This window comes from Carlito syrichta, unplaced genomic scaffold (assembly GCF_000164805.1).
Source record: "Carlito syrichta isolate Samal-C Ts95f unplaced genomic scaffold, Tarsius_syrichta-2.0.1 Scaffold288863, whole genome shotgun sequence".
Taxonomy (NCBI): domain Eukaryota; kingdom Metazoa; phylum Chordata; class Mammalia; order Primates; family Tarsiidae; genus Carlito; species Carlito syrichta.
The window spans coordinates 229,117-245,721 of NW_007232959.1; the positions used below are offsets into that span (position 1 = coordinate 229,117).

At 38.4% G+C, this 16,605-nt stretch overlaps 1 protein-coding gene across 1 annotated transcript in view; it reads left to right on the forward strand.

Annotated features, from left to right (window-relative positions):
* Nucleotides 1-5,345: 5,345 nt before the first annotated feature.
* IL20RA (interleukin 20 receptor subunit alpha) overlaps nt 5,346-16,605 on the forward strand; it is a 14,145-nt gene continuing 2,885 nt past the window's right edge. The window contains exons 1-5 of the mRNA XM_008053914.1: nt 5,346-5,479; nt 10,983-11,161; nt 12,367-12,542; nt 13,663-13,807; nt 15,872-16,011. Coding sequence (XP_008052105.1) covers nt 5,403-5,479; nt 10,983-11,161; nt 12,367-12,542; nt 13,663-13,807; nt 15,872-16,011 — 717 coding nt within the window. The 5' untranslated portion in view covers nt 5,346-5,402. The remainder of the gene's footprint in view (nt 5,480-10,982; nt 11,162-12,366; nt 12,543-13,662; nt 13,808-15,871; nt 16,012-16,605) is intronic.

The window sequence follows — 16,605 nt, forward strand, 5'->3', positions numbered from 1 at the left end:
CTTCACTCTATTGGTTTATTTTGCTGTGCAAAACCTTTTTAGTTTGATAATGTCCCATTTGAGGTCTTGCTGCATTTGCTTTTGAGAACTTGGCTATAAATTCAGTCTCCTGGCTGATGTCCAGGAGGATGTTCCCTGAATGTCCTTCTAAGATTCCTACAGTTTGAGGTTTTACTTTTAAGTCCTTGAATCATTTTGAATTAATTTTGTATATGGTGATAGATAGGGGTTCAGTTTCATTCTTCTGCATATGGTTAACCTGTTTTCCCAGCACCATTTCCTAAATATGACTTCCTTTTCCCAATGCTTGTTTCTATTGGCTTTGTCAAAGATAAGTTGGTTGAAGTCTGTGGTTTATTTCCTGTTCCATTGGTCTATATGTCTATTTTTGTACCAGTACCATGTTGTCTTGGCTACTGTAGCCTTGTGGTAAAGTTTGAAATCTGGAAGTGTGATATCTCCAGCTTTGTTCTTTTTGCTGAGAATTGCTTTAGCTATTCAGGCTCTTTTTTGCTTCCTTATAAATTTCTGTATTGTCTTTTTTAGGTCTGTAAAAAATGATGCTGCTAGTTTGGTAGAGATTGTGTTGAATTTGTAGATTGCCTTGGGTAGAAGAGACAACTTGATAATATTGATTCTTCCAATCCATTAGCAAGTAACATCTATTTTTAATTGGATTTTTGTTCAAAGTGTTTACTACTCCAAAACCTTGTCAGTATATTTACAGTATATTTACTAAATATATTTACAAAGCATTTTAAAAAATCCAAATAATTATTGCTGTGATCTTTACTTGCTATTAAAAGAATGATAAGTTTCTGATGTTCTCATTGGGTTTTAAATTTTCTTCATAAAGATAAAGCTGAACCGTTCAAAAGAACATTTATAAAGATTATTAAGATTATTAAAGCAAGAGTTATTATTACAATATAGGAAATGGAGGGAGCATTTTTTTCTTCAGTTTAATTTTTTTTTCTTTTTTTTTTTTTTAGTGATTCGTCTCTCTTAGTTTCTTTGAACTTTTAAATTCTTTATTGTGTTATCTACTGCTATGTAACAAATTACCTCAAACTTGGCAGCTTAAAACAACAAATATTATCTCACATATTTGTGAGAGTCAGGATTCCAGTAATAGCTTAGCAACGTGGTTCCTGGCTCAGGGTCAAGGGTCTCACAAGAGTGTAGTCTTGTCTCAGGCTCTTTCACAAGAGCATAGTCAAGGGGCAGGCTATAGAGGTAGTCAGTGGAGGGCTTGATTGAAGGCAGAGGATCCACTTCCACGATCACTAAGGTTCCTCTTGGCAGGAGGCTTCACTCAGTTCTTCACCTGCTGTCGGAAATTTCAGTAACTTACCACATGGGCCTTTCCACAGACTGCTCATAGCAAAGCAGCTGGTTTTGCCCAGCACAAATGATCCAAGAAAGAGAAAACAAGACAGGAGTCACGGTGCCCTTTATAACCCAAGCTCAGAAGAGCTATGTCATGATTTTTGTTATATTCTATTGGTCACACAGACCAACCCAGGTGCAATGTGAGAGAGAACTACACAGGCTGTGAGCACCAGGAAGAAGTGATTTTTGGAGACTGTCTTGAAGACTAGCTACTATAACTCTGGTGATAGACATAATTTACTTGTAATATCAACTTGCAGAGGAAGTATATACACAGTTTGCAGCATTTATAATGAAATATATCTTTTTTTCAAAAATAGAATAGTATGATAAGAAAATTATTTAATGCTTTAATGTTATTATTGTCATGTTATTCATTATCTTTATTTAACCTATTATTACCAGAGTTTGGTTAGCATTTTGATAATTGGTATAGCATTTGTGAAGGACCTTTTAAACAATAACAAAGCATTAACCTGGCCCCTTAGTTGGAAGGCTGAGCTCAGCTGGGACTGATGTCTGTTGAAGCAATGAACTTTAATGATTAGCAGCATATTCTAGACTGTAATTCATTTCAGAGCAGCAAAATTGCTTTTTTTTCCATGACAACAACCAAAAAATAAATAAATTATAAAAAGAGCAATCCATTTCTTTTGTTCCAGGTTACTCTTTAAAACTTTTTTGGTTATGTTTTAGGTATCTTAAGAGTTCTGTTACTTGTTTATTTTATTAAAAGACAAACACAAAACAGTGTTGTCGATGGTAAGGATTTGTATAGATTGAACATTAAGAAAATATGCCTGGACTATAATATCTAAGATAACTTGTGTTTTTTGTCTCCAAACTTTTGCCACAAACCAGAATATTGTATTTTCTTATCAGTTAGTTCTATAAAGCCATGTTTTGGCAGTCTTCCATCAGTGATATTATAATACACAATCTGTTTTCATTTTATTTCTTACAAGATGCTAGCCACTCTTCACATGTTAAGGCCATCTAAAAACGTGGAAGCACAGCATTTTAGATATGGAAAGATCCCTGGAATTTGTTATGTTAGAAGTTATTTCTCATTTTGGAAGGGTTGGGAAATGGCACTGCCTCCCCATGGTCTGTTTTATCTTCAAAATCAGATTAAAATTTAGATTAAATTAAAATTAAACGTAGATAAATTAAAAATTAGATTAAAATGTGGAACCTAGTCTTATCACAGAGTAGTCTTAAATTATTGATACTTATTTACTGTATATAATCTCCAGAAAATGCCAGCACCAAGTGATACCTAATGGTTCCATAGAATTCTAGAGAAATCAAAGACACATCGAGAAGACTGTGTCCTTTTGAGATTCTCCCTACCCCCGCTACCATAGACCCACATACATATGTGTGACAGTGATCAGTTAACAGTACTTCTCTGTGAGTATTTAACTTTCTTCTTAAAAATAAAAAAGACTTTTTTTTCAGTAGCAATAAGTCTTTATTTATTTTTCCCAGGGAAAGAAGGGAAGAGAAGAGTCAGCATGTGTGTTACAAAATGATTAGAAAATGGGAAAGAATACCTAGTACAGCAAAATCAACCATCAAACACACCTCAGTGATGGGGTTGCCAAAGCCCAAAGGGGCTCAGTCTCCTGCAGTTCAGGAATGAAGGGAAGGGATCAGGAGAAGAACAGACAGGTACAGGCTTTCCTACCCTCCCTCCCTCCCTCCCTCCCCATAAATTCAAGATTTCACACAAAGCTTTGATTTCTAGCAGTGAACATGGAGTTATATTCATCCATCTCCTAATACACAATCTTGTGGCCACTTTGACATAAGTTTCTTGCACCTGCATAAAAGTTCCTGAGTGACTTGGATATATATTAATATTTCCTTTCTTGGCCTCCTGACTCCATTTTCTATGCGGAAGGCCCCTAGTTGCTTTTCTCTACTTTAGGCTTTTAGATTAAGCAGACTTGATCCATTCAAAATACAGCAGTACCCTAAGTGTTTGACATGAATCACATCAAGAATAGGTCTTGACTTAGGAGCTTGGGAACAAGGGAGGGAAGTTTTCTAGTCTCTTTAGGATCTTTGCATAAATCTTTTAAGAGTTATAGAGAAACCCCAATAACTAAATATGTGTGTGGATGGGTGTATAGCTTCTCTTTTTGCGGGGAGGATTAGAAAAGAAGGGGAAAGTAGGAGACAAGCTTTTAGGACAGAAGATCTGGTCCAAAATAGAAAACAGGGGAAGGGAGGCACAAAAGAAAGGATGGTTCAAGATCCTCACTTTAAGAGGGCCTCCAAACTAATGTGTCAGATCCTTTTTCCTGGTGCAGAAACTTCTGTCAAAGATGCTTTGGCTATTTTTCTCTCAATACAAAAAGAAGTTTGTAAACAATAAAACCCCCAAAATACATGGAGGAAGACCAACACATATTTACTCAAACTAGGCCACCTAGCAATCACCAACTCAGTGAAATCCTACAAAGCCCAGACAAATACAATCACTAGAGGTGGGGGCATCATTGAGGGAAGACAAGGAACCCAGGATCAGACACACACCACCCAAAGTATTCTATTGCATTTGCCCCGTTTCAACACAGTGAGATAGGTTTGCAGCGATCTCACAGTGATTTTTTTTTTTTATGATCAAGGTTAAAAGTAGGATATAGCACATACACACACACTCAACCACCTATACCTTAAAGAGCTTATTTTGCTTAGATTCAGGGTGATGTTATAGAGTTTAACTCTAAAGTTTAAAAACTTTCTTTGATTTTCCTTTGGCCTGTGAAAAAATGCATAGAAAACATCGTATAGAGCTAATGTTAGCCCAGGATTACCTCAAATATAATTCCTTTCTCTGACATTTGTCCCAGCTAATTTACACAAGAATTATGGTACTTAGCCAAGATTGAATCAGCCTTCAGGGACTGAGCTAAATTTTATTTCCTAAGTTGGATTTGCAGTTTTAAATTTTAATATTTTCCAAGTTCATTGACTAGAATATGTATATTTATGATAGGATAAAATCTTCAAAAATATTGATTATTACTCAGTACATTTTTTAATCTTTCCAATATTTTAAGCCAATATTTTGATTCCTACATCTTACCACTAAATGTTTTCATTTATTTGAGGATCATCTTTGTTTTATTTTATAAGAAAGTATATTCTACTCCACTTTTCTAATTTTTAGGTAATTTTTCAATTCGTTATCATTTCTCTACAGAAGATTTCTGCAAATTAATTCTCTAGGATACAGCTTTTCTTATAACATAGTTATGTAAATATGTTCATGTTTAATTAAATTATCTTATTTCACTTGTTTCATATACTTTAATAAAGCCAACCCCAATCTCAGCCTCTGAAACTATGGCCTTTCAGGGTCATCTATTCTAAACTGTATTTGTGTAACTCATGAAGAGATTGTTTCAGTTCTCTGTGAGTACATAACAAACTACCTCAAAACCTAGTGAAAAAACAATTGAGAAAATATGAAATAACCTATTATTTCTTAAAATTCTGAGGGTTGACTAGGGCTCAGCTGGATGATTCGTCTGCTGATCTCCTTCAAGATCTCTCATGCAGCTTTAGTCCATGGCAGTTGCTACTGGAAGGACCACAATGACTTCATTCTGGCCCCTTAGTTGGGAGGCTGGGCTCAGCTGGGACACTGGAATAACTGAGTCTCTCCTTCTTCATGTGACCTCTCAATGTGGTCTCTCCAGCAAGTTAGCTACTGTCTTACTTGGCAACTCAGGTCTTTTAAAAGGGCAAAAGTGGAAGCTCCCAGGCCACCTAAGGCTTAGTTCCAGAGTCCCTTCTGCCATAGTCTGTTGTTCAGTTTGGGAGATAATACTGGGAGGCATGGTTGCTTGGGGACCATCTCTGGAGACCAGCTACTACAGGGGTCATGTCTTCCTTTTCCTCCACTAAGACCTCAGTTTCTCTCTACTCCTTTTTCAGTTCCCTGTGTCTCTGGTGGTTTGCCTAAACCTACAAATATCACCTTCTTATCCATAAATATGAAGAACGTCTTACAGTGGAATCCACCAGAGGGTTTACAAGAAGCTGAAGTTACTTACACTGTGCAGTATTTCATGTAAGTTGGGTCTTTTCCTTTTGGCTAATTTGTAAACCCAATACTCAGACTCTGTTACTTGTGCAAAGATAAACCATATGTGGTATTAAAGAAGTGTTTGAAAAATAAAAGTTTTAGATATTTCATGTTGTTTTCTTGATGTTTTGCTAGATTAAATTAGAAATCAGTTTCTTCATGAAGACAGAAGCATTGGGTGCTCAGGCAAGGGGAAGTTATTAAATAGACAAAAGAAGTTGGTCAAAACATTATTATATGAGTGCACAAACAAGACAATTCATCATCTCTGAAACGTCTCCTGAGCTTTTTGAAATTATAGACATCTTTAGGCTTAGTGAAACAGTAGAGATTCTGTGCAACCAGCTGTTCCTATTAAAGACTTCAGTAAATGGACAATTTTACTTTTCACCTCTCCCTCAAAACTCATTGCAAGTAAGAAAAAGTGCAAAACAGATAGACGATGTCCATCTTTTGAGGAACAAAAGGAAATGCCGAACAAACTATGAAGCATACAAGCCAAATACTGTGGAATCCGAAAGAAAACAGCTGCAGAAGCTGAAAGAAAATCTATTTGAGCTCCAAATGCAGGAAATAACTTGACAAAATATGTAGACTAAGAGGCCTACCCAACAATCTAAGAATGTGGAAATCTAAGGATTGCCACCACCAGAAATTGAGGAAACGTCCCCATGGAGCTCCACTTTGGTGTCACAGAATGTCAGAAAAGGAGGAGCCGAAATATAAATCAGGCACAAGGGACATATTCGCTGTGGTCCCACGACAACCCAGGGAGAAGCCTGGAGGGAGCTGGGTGCAGGAGGAAAGGGAGGTGGTACTGGCTGGGAGGAGGCCCAGGAAGGATATGACTTGACAGGCATGCCAAGAGCCACAGCAGCCTCCCACAGCCCAAAACCTGAGGGCGGGCAGGCTCCTGGCAAAGAGAATAACAGATTTGGTGAGAGGGTGTTTGACAGAAACAGAAGTTTAAAATTGCAGAAATCAAAAGCTCATTATCTGAGCTCGACTCCTACACACATTTGCCTGTTCAACAAACAGCTGGCCCCATTTAAAGAATAACAGTCTCAAAGAAACTGCATGCAGAGTTCCCATCCATAATTCCTGGAAGGGGGAAAGAGGAAAAAAAGAACACAAGTAAAAGTTCCTGAAAAGCTTTCCCATGGAAGAGAAGAATTCAGATGAATAATTGTCCATAGTTTTTTAGAATCTGTAAACAACATAGTTCCTAAAGGTGAAGCTCAAAGAAAATAGTAAAAGAAGGGATTCTAAGACAACAGAGAGAAATTTTTTCTTAAAGGAAAAGGACAAAACTTAGGAAAAAATTGGAAAATAAAAATATTATATCAAGATGAAAAACCTGTCATAGCTAAATGATAGTTCTGGTTGAATAGGTAATAAAGTCAAATAAAATTTTAAAAATGCTCCTTGGAATGGCATATTACAAATTCATAGCATGTCTGAAAATTTTAAATAAAAACAATAGCAAGACATATCCTGATGAAGTTATTGAACTTTAAGAAAATTAAGTTATTTGTGACCATTATAGCAAAACCAGTACTCGAATTTGGGGAAAGGGGAGTTTCTCTCTAGCACCACTCAACAGAATACATCTTCTGAGGAAAGACAAGTGTGATCTAAAATCGCGTTAAGTTCAACAGATAGGTATTTTCAAGTAGGCAGGGACTCAGGATATCACTCCCCTGAGACCTTCTTGGTGGGGAGGGGAGGGCAGGACCACTAACCCTCTCAGCTATAGAGAGAGAAATATGAGCCTCAAAGAACATAGTAATGACACAGTTATGGCCAAAAAAGACTAGTGGCACGCAATGAATTTATCTAAACATAGAACTAAGATTAAACAGTGATGAGAAATATAGTTCTAGAACATTCTTTAAACTGCTTGAATTTAAACAGTAATATAAGAAATCAGAAGGTGGGGGAAAACTATAAGTATACTGATTTTCATAGCAGGAAGCCATTATATGTGATTCTAAATGAAAATGCTTCTTCATTTTAATAACTGATCTGTCAATATTTTTTGCAAACCATTTTCTTCATTTCAAAGCTCTTTTAGGAACGAATACCTCTTGTGATGATGAAACATTTGAACTTCAGCAATTCCTTTAATTTTACTTCAATTTTTTCTATTGAAGTTTAAATCAAGTTAAATTTACTGCTTTTATTAAGACCATGTGTGTGGTGTAATCTAATTTTTGCCTGTCTGCTCTTCCATCTAATCACCTTTCTGTTTATACATAAGCCTGATGAGATATCCAGAGTCACATACACCAAATGTTTCAGGGAAATGGGTTTCGGGATGATTTATTTCCCTTTTGGAATTGTTTGAATTAAAAAAAAAAAAAAAATTACCATATTTCCCGAAAAAGGATAAAGTTATTTTTCTCTTTGAAAAAAAAAATTCTGACCAAAACAGCCGGTGAAAAACGTCAGCAGCTTTTCGCGGTGATCGCCTTCATCCAGAATCTCATCCTCTTTTCCAAGGAGTTTCTCAGGAGCTGTGTTAGAGGAAAGAAGACATCGCCCTGCAAAGGGAAATAGCTCACCGGCATGCACTTGCCTCCTCTTCCTTTAGGTGGAGCAAAGAGCTTGCTCTGTCTTTTATATTTTTGTGTGATTCAGAAAGGGATTGAAGAAAGTGGGTAGAGTCATCTGTGCTCCGTGAGAGCAGATCATCTAGGTTGTGCGACTTTAAAAATATATATGTTTAAAAAGAACCTTGCCATGTCAGAGTTCTTCCATGCTCATGTGCATGGAAGGTGGGCAGGAAGACGCTGCTGCGTATTTCACTGCCAGCCCCGGAGTCGGGCAGTCCTCAGTTCATACCCAAGCTAAACCTAGCTGAGTAACGTTGGGCAGGTTACCTATCAGATACTTTCACACCTTTTTTTTTTTTTTTTTTAAGACAAGGTCTCACTCTGTCGCCCATGCTGGAGTGCAATAGTGCTATCATAGTTCACTGCAGCCTCGAACTCCTGGATTCAAGCAATTCTTTCACCTCAGCCTCCCGAATAACTGAGACGGCAGGTGTGTGCCACCACACCTGGCGAGTTTATTTTATTTTATTTTTTGTAGAGATAGGATCTTGCTATGTTGCCTAGGCTGGTCTAAAACTTCTGGAATCGAGCCATCTCAAACCTCAACCTCCCAAAGTGCTGGGATTACAGGCATGTGCCACTGTGCCTGGCCATACTTTGACACTTTTGAGTGACGTTTGTTTCCTCAAATGATATCCATCAAAAAGGCTTCATGAGGGAAATAGAATGTAGCCCTAGCAACATGAACTTTGGCATCGGGAAAATGGTTCAAATTTCAGATCCACCTTTCACTAGTCATGTGAACGTAATCTTGCTGAATCTCAGTTTCCTCATCTGAAAAATGGGACGAAAATAATGGTACCTACCTCCCAGGGTTGTTATAATAGTTAAATGAATTAAAGCATGTAAATCAGAGGCCACGGAGGGCCCCACCTGACTTTTTGCCCTACGTAAACATCATTACTGGAATATTCGCTGAATGATTCTGACCATGATTTATTTGTTCAGAATCTGGTAAAGAGCATTGTCTCCTTCATCAGCATCTGTCCTGGGAAGCTGCCTTGCCCTTGGAAGAGTGAAGAAATTTGAGGAGGGGGGTCACAGGCATTGGCAATCTTTTTCCAACCGCAAGTCAAGACCCTTTGATAAGATGTTTTTGAGGGATGTAACTGGCATTATTTTTAGTGGAAAGAAATGAAATAGTGTGGAGTGGAGTGGAATGGAAACTGAATGCATGACATATGGTATAGTAAAGTTAAAATATTATTGTTTATAACTTTTGTTTTGGTATGTTAGGTATATGTATGTAAAATCTATTTCTTTTCTGTGGCTCATAGTAAAAAAAAAAAATTGAAAGCTCCTAAACAATGATGATCACTTGGATTGAGAAGTTGATCAACAAGATTTGACTATATTTCTAAAGTCTTTGGTAGGCATAGCACTAATGAAATGGGAAACATTTACTCTCAGAAATCTGTTGTCATCTTCTGAAAAGTGAAGATATCCTTCAGCTTTGGCAATATTTGATAAAGCTGACATGTCTTCCTTCTCAAGACATTCTCTTCCCTTGACTTCTGTGATTTGTGTTTTTCGTCATCCCTCTTTAGCTGCTATTCCAGGTCTACTTTGTATCCAGCCTTTAAATCTTGATGTTCCTGGGGTTTTTTCTTAGATTCTGCTTTGTCTCCATGGATAATTCATTCATGCCTATACCTTCAACAAGGCATTTTATGCCACTGACTCCAAAATCCCTACCTCCCACTTACTCCTCTCTCCTGAGCCCCATTGCCTGCTGGGCATCTGTATTTGGATATCTCTTAGATACCTCAAGCTCTACCTGTCAGAACTGAATGTCTTACCCTTTCATTCTCCTATCCCTCCCCATTTACCAAATCCATTCCTCCTCAGTGTTCCTTATCTGGGTGAATGTTACCACTGTTCCACCTATCTGCCCTAGACAGAAAGTGACATCCTCCTTAACCACCTTCATTTCCCTAATCCCCTGCATGCGCTCAATCACCAAGTCCTGTTTCCTGATATTGCTTGCTTTTATCCTGTCCTCATTCATTCTGCTGCTACCATTCTTGGTCAAGCCACCTGTCTTCCGCTGGACCACTGCAGTATCTTCCCAACTTCTCCCCAGGCTGCCACTTCTAACCCATCACCTTCTCCATACTACTTCCAGAGTTAGCATCCTACAACAGCCCTCAACTTGTCCCTCAATACCCTGACTTAATCCTTCTCTTGCAACTCTGTCTCTGTCTTTGGCTCGTCACATGTCACCTAAACTCTACTGCTCAGTCTTTCCCATTGAAAAGGGCTAAAAATATTTCTTCCTCCCTATTTACTGTGAGGAGTGCTTTTTTAATAAGGAAAAGGAAAATCCATATAAACAACTTAGTCACTATCATCATTATCACCTTGTAAATGCTTTCCGGAATTCGTTAAGCTTAGCAGATTTTTTAAAATGTTACAGGAATGCCAAAGTAACTTCTCTTCCAAGAAAAAAAAATGACTGATGTTCTTAAAACAACCCATCAAACTGACCTCGTATCCATGGTGGATTAAAAATTTACTAGAATAACTGTAATTATCTAGAATAGATAATTACTAGAAGAACTGATCACACAATGTGTACAAATTTTACTACAGCCAAAACATAAAAACAAAAGATATACTTTCAAAATGTACTATCCACATTATAATTCACAGAAAAGAGAGGTGATTACAGAAACTCTGACTCATGTTCCTGACAGCTAATGAAAAAATTGCCCACAGCGAAAGTGGATTCTTTCTTTTTTATCTCAATGACAGGCACTTTTGTTTTTCTGAAGAGAAGGCCTTTGGTTCCATTCAGTTTTATATAATGACTGAGGTTTTTTATTGTGAAGTATAGAGGGCACGTCATTAATTCATAGCTTCCTTCTTGACAGATATGGACAAAAGAAGTGGCTGAATAAATCCGAATGCAGGAATATTAAAAGGACCTACTGTGATCTTTCTGCTGAAACTTCTGACTACGAACACCAGTATTATGCCAAAGTTAAGGCCGTTTGGGGAACAAACTGTTCCAAATGGGCTGAAACCGGGCGATTCTATCCTTTCTTAGAAAGTAAGTAATGCAACTATCACAACTGTTGGGTAAGCATGTGTTAATATCAAGTTCATCTGACCTCCTGGTGTAACAACCTCAGTCTCATAGCACCTTGCCTAGAGGAAGGTGCTCTGCTTGGTTCTATTCTGTAATAGTGAGTTGAGTGACCAGGGCAAGATGCTTCCCCTTGCTGGGTCTCCAAGTCTCATCTTAAGAATTAAAAAGCTAAGATTTCACCCAGATCCAAAAGTGATGCTAGTTGCCAACAATATCAAGTTTTTTATTTTGAGGAATTAACAGATTTTTCTTCTAGTGTAGGTTTATGAACTATTAACATGTGTCCACAAGATTGATTAAAGATTAATTGGTTAAAGTTCTGATCACCCAACTAAGTCTCTTCTTATCATGAACTTGATAGTGTGATGATATCATTTCTAGGTGTAATTCAAAATTAAGGCAACATCTTCCTGCTATTTGCTTTTATAATTTTGCCCCCTGATCTGTGACTGACTCAGCCATGAAGGATCCGCTCAGGGCCACCATAATGAATTCTGCAAGTACTCCATAGGCCCTGGGGCTCTTCCAGATCAGAGGTCAGAAAACTACGGCCCTCAGGCCACATATCCAGCTCCTGCATCCCATGCTTTGTTTTTCTACAGACCAAGAGCTAAATACGGTATTCATATTTTTAAATGGTTTTTAAAAATCAAAAGAATATTTTGTGGCATGTAAAAAGTATCAGAAATACAAATTTTGCTGTCTAATGATGAATAAAGTCTTTTAATAAGTCACCCCCATTTATTTACATAGTTATCTACTGTCCATAGCTTTATGATAAGTTTCCTGACCTCTGTCCTAGATCATTCTACTCACATCTCTGATGTTCCACTTATCCAATCACGTTAACGTTATTTATTACCAACTTATCAAGTCATAAGAATGTTACAAACAATTTCGATCGGATTTGCCAAAATACTGTTTATTCATGTGACGAGAAACCAAGAAAGCATAACACTTGAATTTGCTGTCTTAATATTGTGTCAAGCTCTGTGACAGGCTTGTGTCAAGATTTAGCATAACTTGGGCCCACATTAGTATATTTTGAAGCATCTCCTGTGAGAGGGTGGCTTTTAGGGCTTTGATTTGAGTAGAATTTTATGATCACTTTATCTAAGGTGCATTTCACAGCTGAGCATAATACCCCCCCCCCCCCCCATTTTAAGCACGAATTGGCCCACCAGAGGTTGTTCTGACTACGGATGTGAAGTCCATTTCTATTGTCCTGACGGCTCCCGAGAAGTGGAGGAGAAATCCAGAAGATAGTCCTGTTTTCATACAACAAATATACTCCAATCTGAAGTACAATGTGACCGTATATAATACTAAATCAAATAGAACGGTAAGCCTGAAATGGAATGAGGCATAAAAGCACTCATGTACACTTTTTGTAGCCAATGCTGGAACAAACATCCCTGATGCCTTGATTCTCTGTGTGTGAATCTGGAAAGATGTGATATTCAAAAGAGATATGTAGAAAATGTATAGCACTGACTTCAGATTTTTGTTACAGAAACTCTGTGAGCAGGGAATGGTATTGCTACAGGAGTGTAGATTGATTATGCACTTCACTTTGACAGAAAGTTTTTAACTGCACAACATCTGCCAGCCACTCTTCACAAAGAAAAAATGTTAGCAAGAACACAGGACAAAGTTGAACTCCATCTATATGTTATTGTTTAGAATTGCTCCCAAAATTGGTTCCCTTTTTGACCATACTCTGCAGAGCTACAAGGGGGCGACTCTCCCAAAAAAACGAATTATCTTTTGGAGGGTGGGCCTCTTGTAGTACACTGAGAATTTGTTTCTCTGGATCAAATCATCAACCAAAGTTTTTGTCTGGAAGTTTTGAGAAGGATTCATCATGATTAGCAGAAGAAGTGTCTCTAGTTGAGGCAAACACATGACTGATTCTTCCACCATGACAACACATCTACCCACACCACGCTAAGCGTTCAGCAGTTTTTGACTGAAAATAGCATGACTCCTGTACCCCATCCTCCCTATTCATTTGCTCTCACCCCAAGCAAATTTTTTGGTTCCCCTGGATTAAAAAAAAGTCCTTGAAGTGAAACGTTTTGTCAGTGTGAAAGCGGCAAAACAAAAAACAGCAGAAGCACTAAAATGTATCAAAATTGATGGTCTCTAAAACTGTTTTGAACAGTAGCAAAAGCATCTTAACAGGTATATTGCAAAAAAACAGAGTACTTTGAAAGTGACTAAAGTTTAAACATATAAAATAAATACACAGTTTTTAATAAATAAATTCCAGGGGTTTTGAGGGTCTCTCATTATAAAGGAAAAGGGTATGTTGAACTTGTTGCTAGAAAAAAAAAAAGCTTATGGTGATAGTAAAGGATTAAATGATGGCTCAGGTATTTTATTTCCCCTCTAGACTTGTTTGTCTGGGGTGATCCCAGAAATCTTTGGTTTTAATTGTTGTTTGCAATTCCCCATTCTAGTGGTCCCAATGTGTAACCAACCACACGCTGGTGCTCACCTGGCTGGAACCAAACACTCTGTACTGCGTCCACGTGGAGTCCTTCGTCCCGGGGCCTTCTCGCCGTGCCCAGCCTTCTGAGAAGCAGTGTGTCAGGACTTTGAAAGGTAAAGCTTAAAAAAAAAAAACAACTCGGCTGATCTGAGAAGAAAATCTGCTAAAGTGAGAAGGAAGTATGGCAGTTTCAACAGGGTATTGGCAAATCCATGTCTAACAGAAACAGGTTGAGGCAAAGACAGAAGCAACTGTCATCAGAAGTGCATCGAGCAACCTGGCATCCTGCCATTGAGCTTGACCAATGCCTGGGGGTGTTTTAACACCCTTGGAGAACTCTCAGTATTGGTCCTGGCGTCTACTGCCAACTATCTTCCCACAGCCATATGAATGCCTGCCCCGTAAAAAACCAGTTAAAAAATTTTACACACATCTGTTTTCTTTTTAAGATCATTATCACTCTGATCAGTAGTAGTTCTGTGGTCTCCAAGAACATCAGACGATTTTATTGCTTGAAACAAAGCATTATCCTAAAAAACAATGTAAAACAGACATTTTTTTCCTCCCCCGTGGAAACACAAATTACAGGCTCTTCTAATTGCATTCAGATATCACTTACTGGCTGTGGGAGAGTCTTGGATCAGCAAATCAACGATTATTCCTCACAGCCGCTCCTCTCTTCTTCCTTTTGTCTCCTAAACTGAGCTGCTGGGAAGCCCAGGCTGAAGGTGCTCATTCCTGTCAGGAGACATAGAATCGAGAGCTTAGCATTTGTTTAATCTTTCTTTCCCCAGGATGAGAGGAGCTTGAACTCAAAACCTGAAAACTGAAAGAAAATTAATCCTGACGTTTGTTTGCATCAAAGGGTTCTTCATCCATTATTCTTCTCTTCTCTTTTTTTAAATTAAATTTTTTATTTTAAAGATGGGTACAATTCAGGGTTAGGTATACAAATGTTCATTATGCAGGCATTCTCCTGTTCTCTTTCAAGCATGCTGGACTAGAGACAAAGCCCACAACCATGTACCCCTTGCCTTGGTTCAATCACCAGCATGAATAGGAATCTATAACCCCTGTTTTTCTCTTCCCTCACCACTCCCAACTTTCAAGATGAAACCATCCCAAGGAGAAGAAAGGGGGTTTTGTGAGTACGTATGAAAAGTTCAGGGCTTTGCTTTTGAATCTCTGTCTTTATCATAGCTTTTCTTTTTCAAAGGAAGGGTTCTTTACTACAGGGGTCTCTAATCCCCAGGCCTCATATGGTAGGTGTCAATGACCTGTTAGGGATCAGCCACACAGCAGGAAGTAAACACCATGCCAGCAGAGCTCTGCCTTCTGTCAGATTAGTGGTGGCATTCGATTCTCATAGGAGCACAAACGCTATTGTGAACTGTTTGTGAGGGATCAAGGTTGCGTGCTTCTTATGAGAATCTAATGCCTAATGATCTGAGGTAAAGCTGAGGTGGTGATGCTAGCATTGGGGGGTGACTGCAAATACAGATTAACATTAGCAGTGAAGTTTGACTGTCATCTTCCCCCACCATCCCCACCACCCCTGTCCGTGGAAAAATTGTCTTCCATGAAACCTATTCCTGATGCCAAAAAGGTTGAAGACCACTGCTCTACCATATGTCAAATAAAACTAAAATGCCAAGCCAAACAAAGCAGATTGAAGAAATCATTTTTGTATTTGGAAAAAGTGCTCTATTTACTAACAACTTGATCAGTGCCAACAAATAGGAATGAATTTCCAGAGAAAACCATTAACAAAGTTGGCAGAGCGAAAGCACTGAAAGCACAGATCAAATTCAGTACTTCCCAGTAAGGGAATGGAGCCCACTTTCTCGATGGTGCAGGAAAAGTAACAGAATAACAGGGCGCTATTGCTGGTTCTGAACTTTCTCCTGAAAGCCCAGCTGTTGGATCACCTGACGTATCCTTACTGTAAAGGTTTGAGATGCATCCTGATGATTCCTTAAGACCATTTGTTGTCAGAGGGAGCAAGTATTCTTAGACCCTTTATAACATTTCGATTGAGCTTCTCAACATAAAAGGTGGAAAACTGAATTTCCAAATGTAAGTCATCTGCCCAAAACCTCTTGATAATGCCAGTTTTTTCCTACCACACCAAATCACAACTTTCTTACCCTTTTTTTGTTTTGTTTTGTTTGTTACAGATCAAGCATCAGAGTTCAAGGTTAAAATCATCTTCTGGTATGTTTTGCCCATATCTGTTACCGTGTTTCTTTTTTCTGTGATGGGCTATTCCATCTACCGATATATCCACGTTGGCAAAGAGAAACAGCCAGCAAATTTGGTGAGTTCTTGCTATGGCCAGGGCCTTATTTTAACAGCCCACCTCTTGAAGAATAGAACAGATACCATCCCATTTAAAGGCGAGGTGAATTTAAAGCTAAATTCACTTTCTGGATCAGCTCACTAACACAACCAAAGATAAAGATTCCTTAGCTTTGAAAAGATTTTACGTTGAATGACCAGATTATCGAAGGTCCCAGGGTGCACAGATAAATTCATGATCTCTGGCCTTCTAGAAGTTCAAGCCTAGTCAAGGACTACCATATGGGATTAATGGTAGTAAATATCCGTCTGGGGACGGGGAGACACCTCTTATCAACAAGGGTGCTTGAACGAAGCATATTTGTATACCTAACCCTTAACTGTACCCCCACAATATCATAATAAAAAATATTGATTATGAAGAAAGATAATAATAATATGTGAAGATCAAGATGAAAGCAGGTACTGGGGCTTTGGGGGATTCTGAAACCTTACATGGGTGCTCGGCTCACGTGCCAGGGCTTGGTTAGGAGAGGTAAGTAGACATTAGGGCCCTAGTACAGGCAGAAGAAGCAGCAGGGTCGGGGGGGGGGGGATGGGGGGGAAATATATG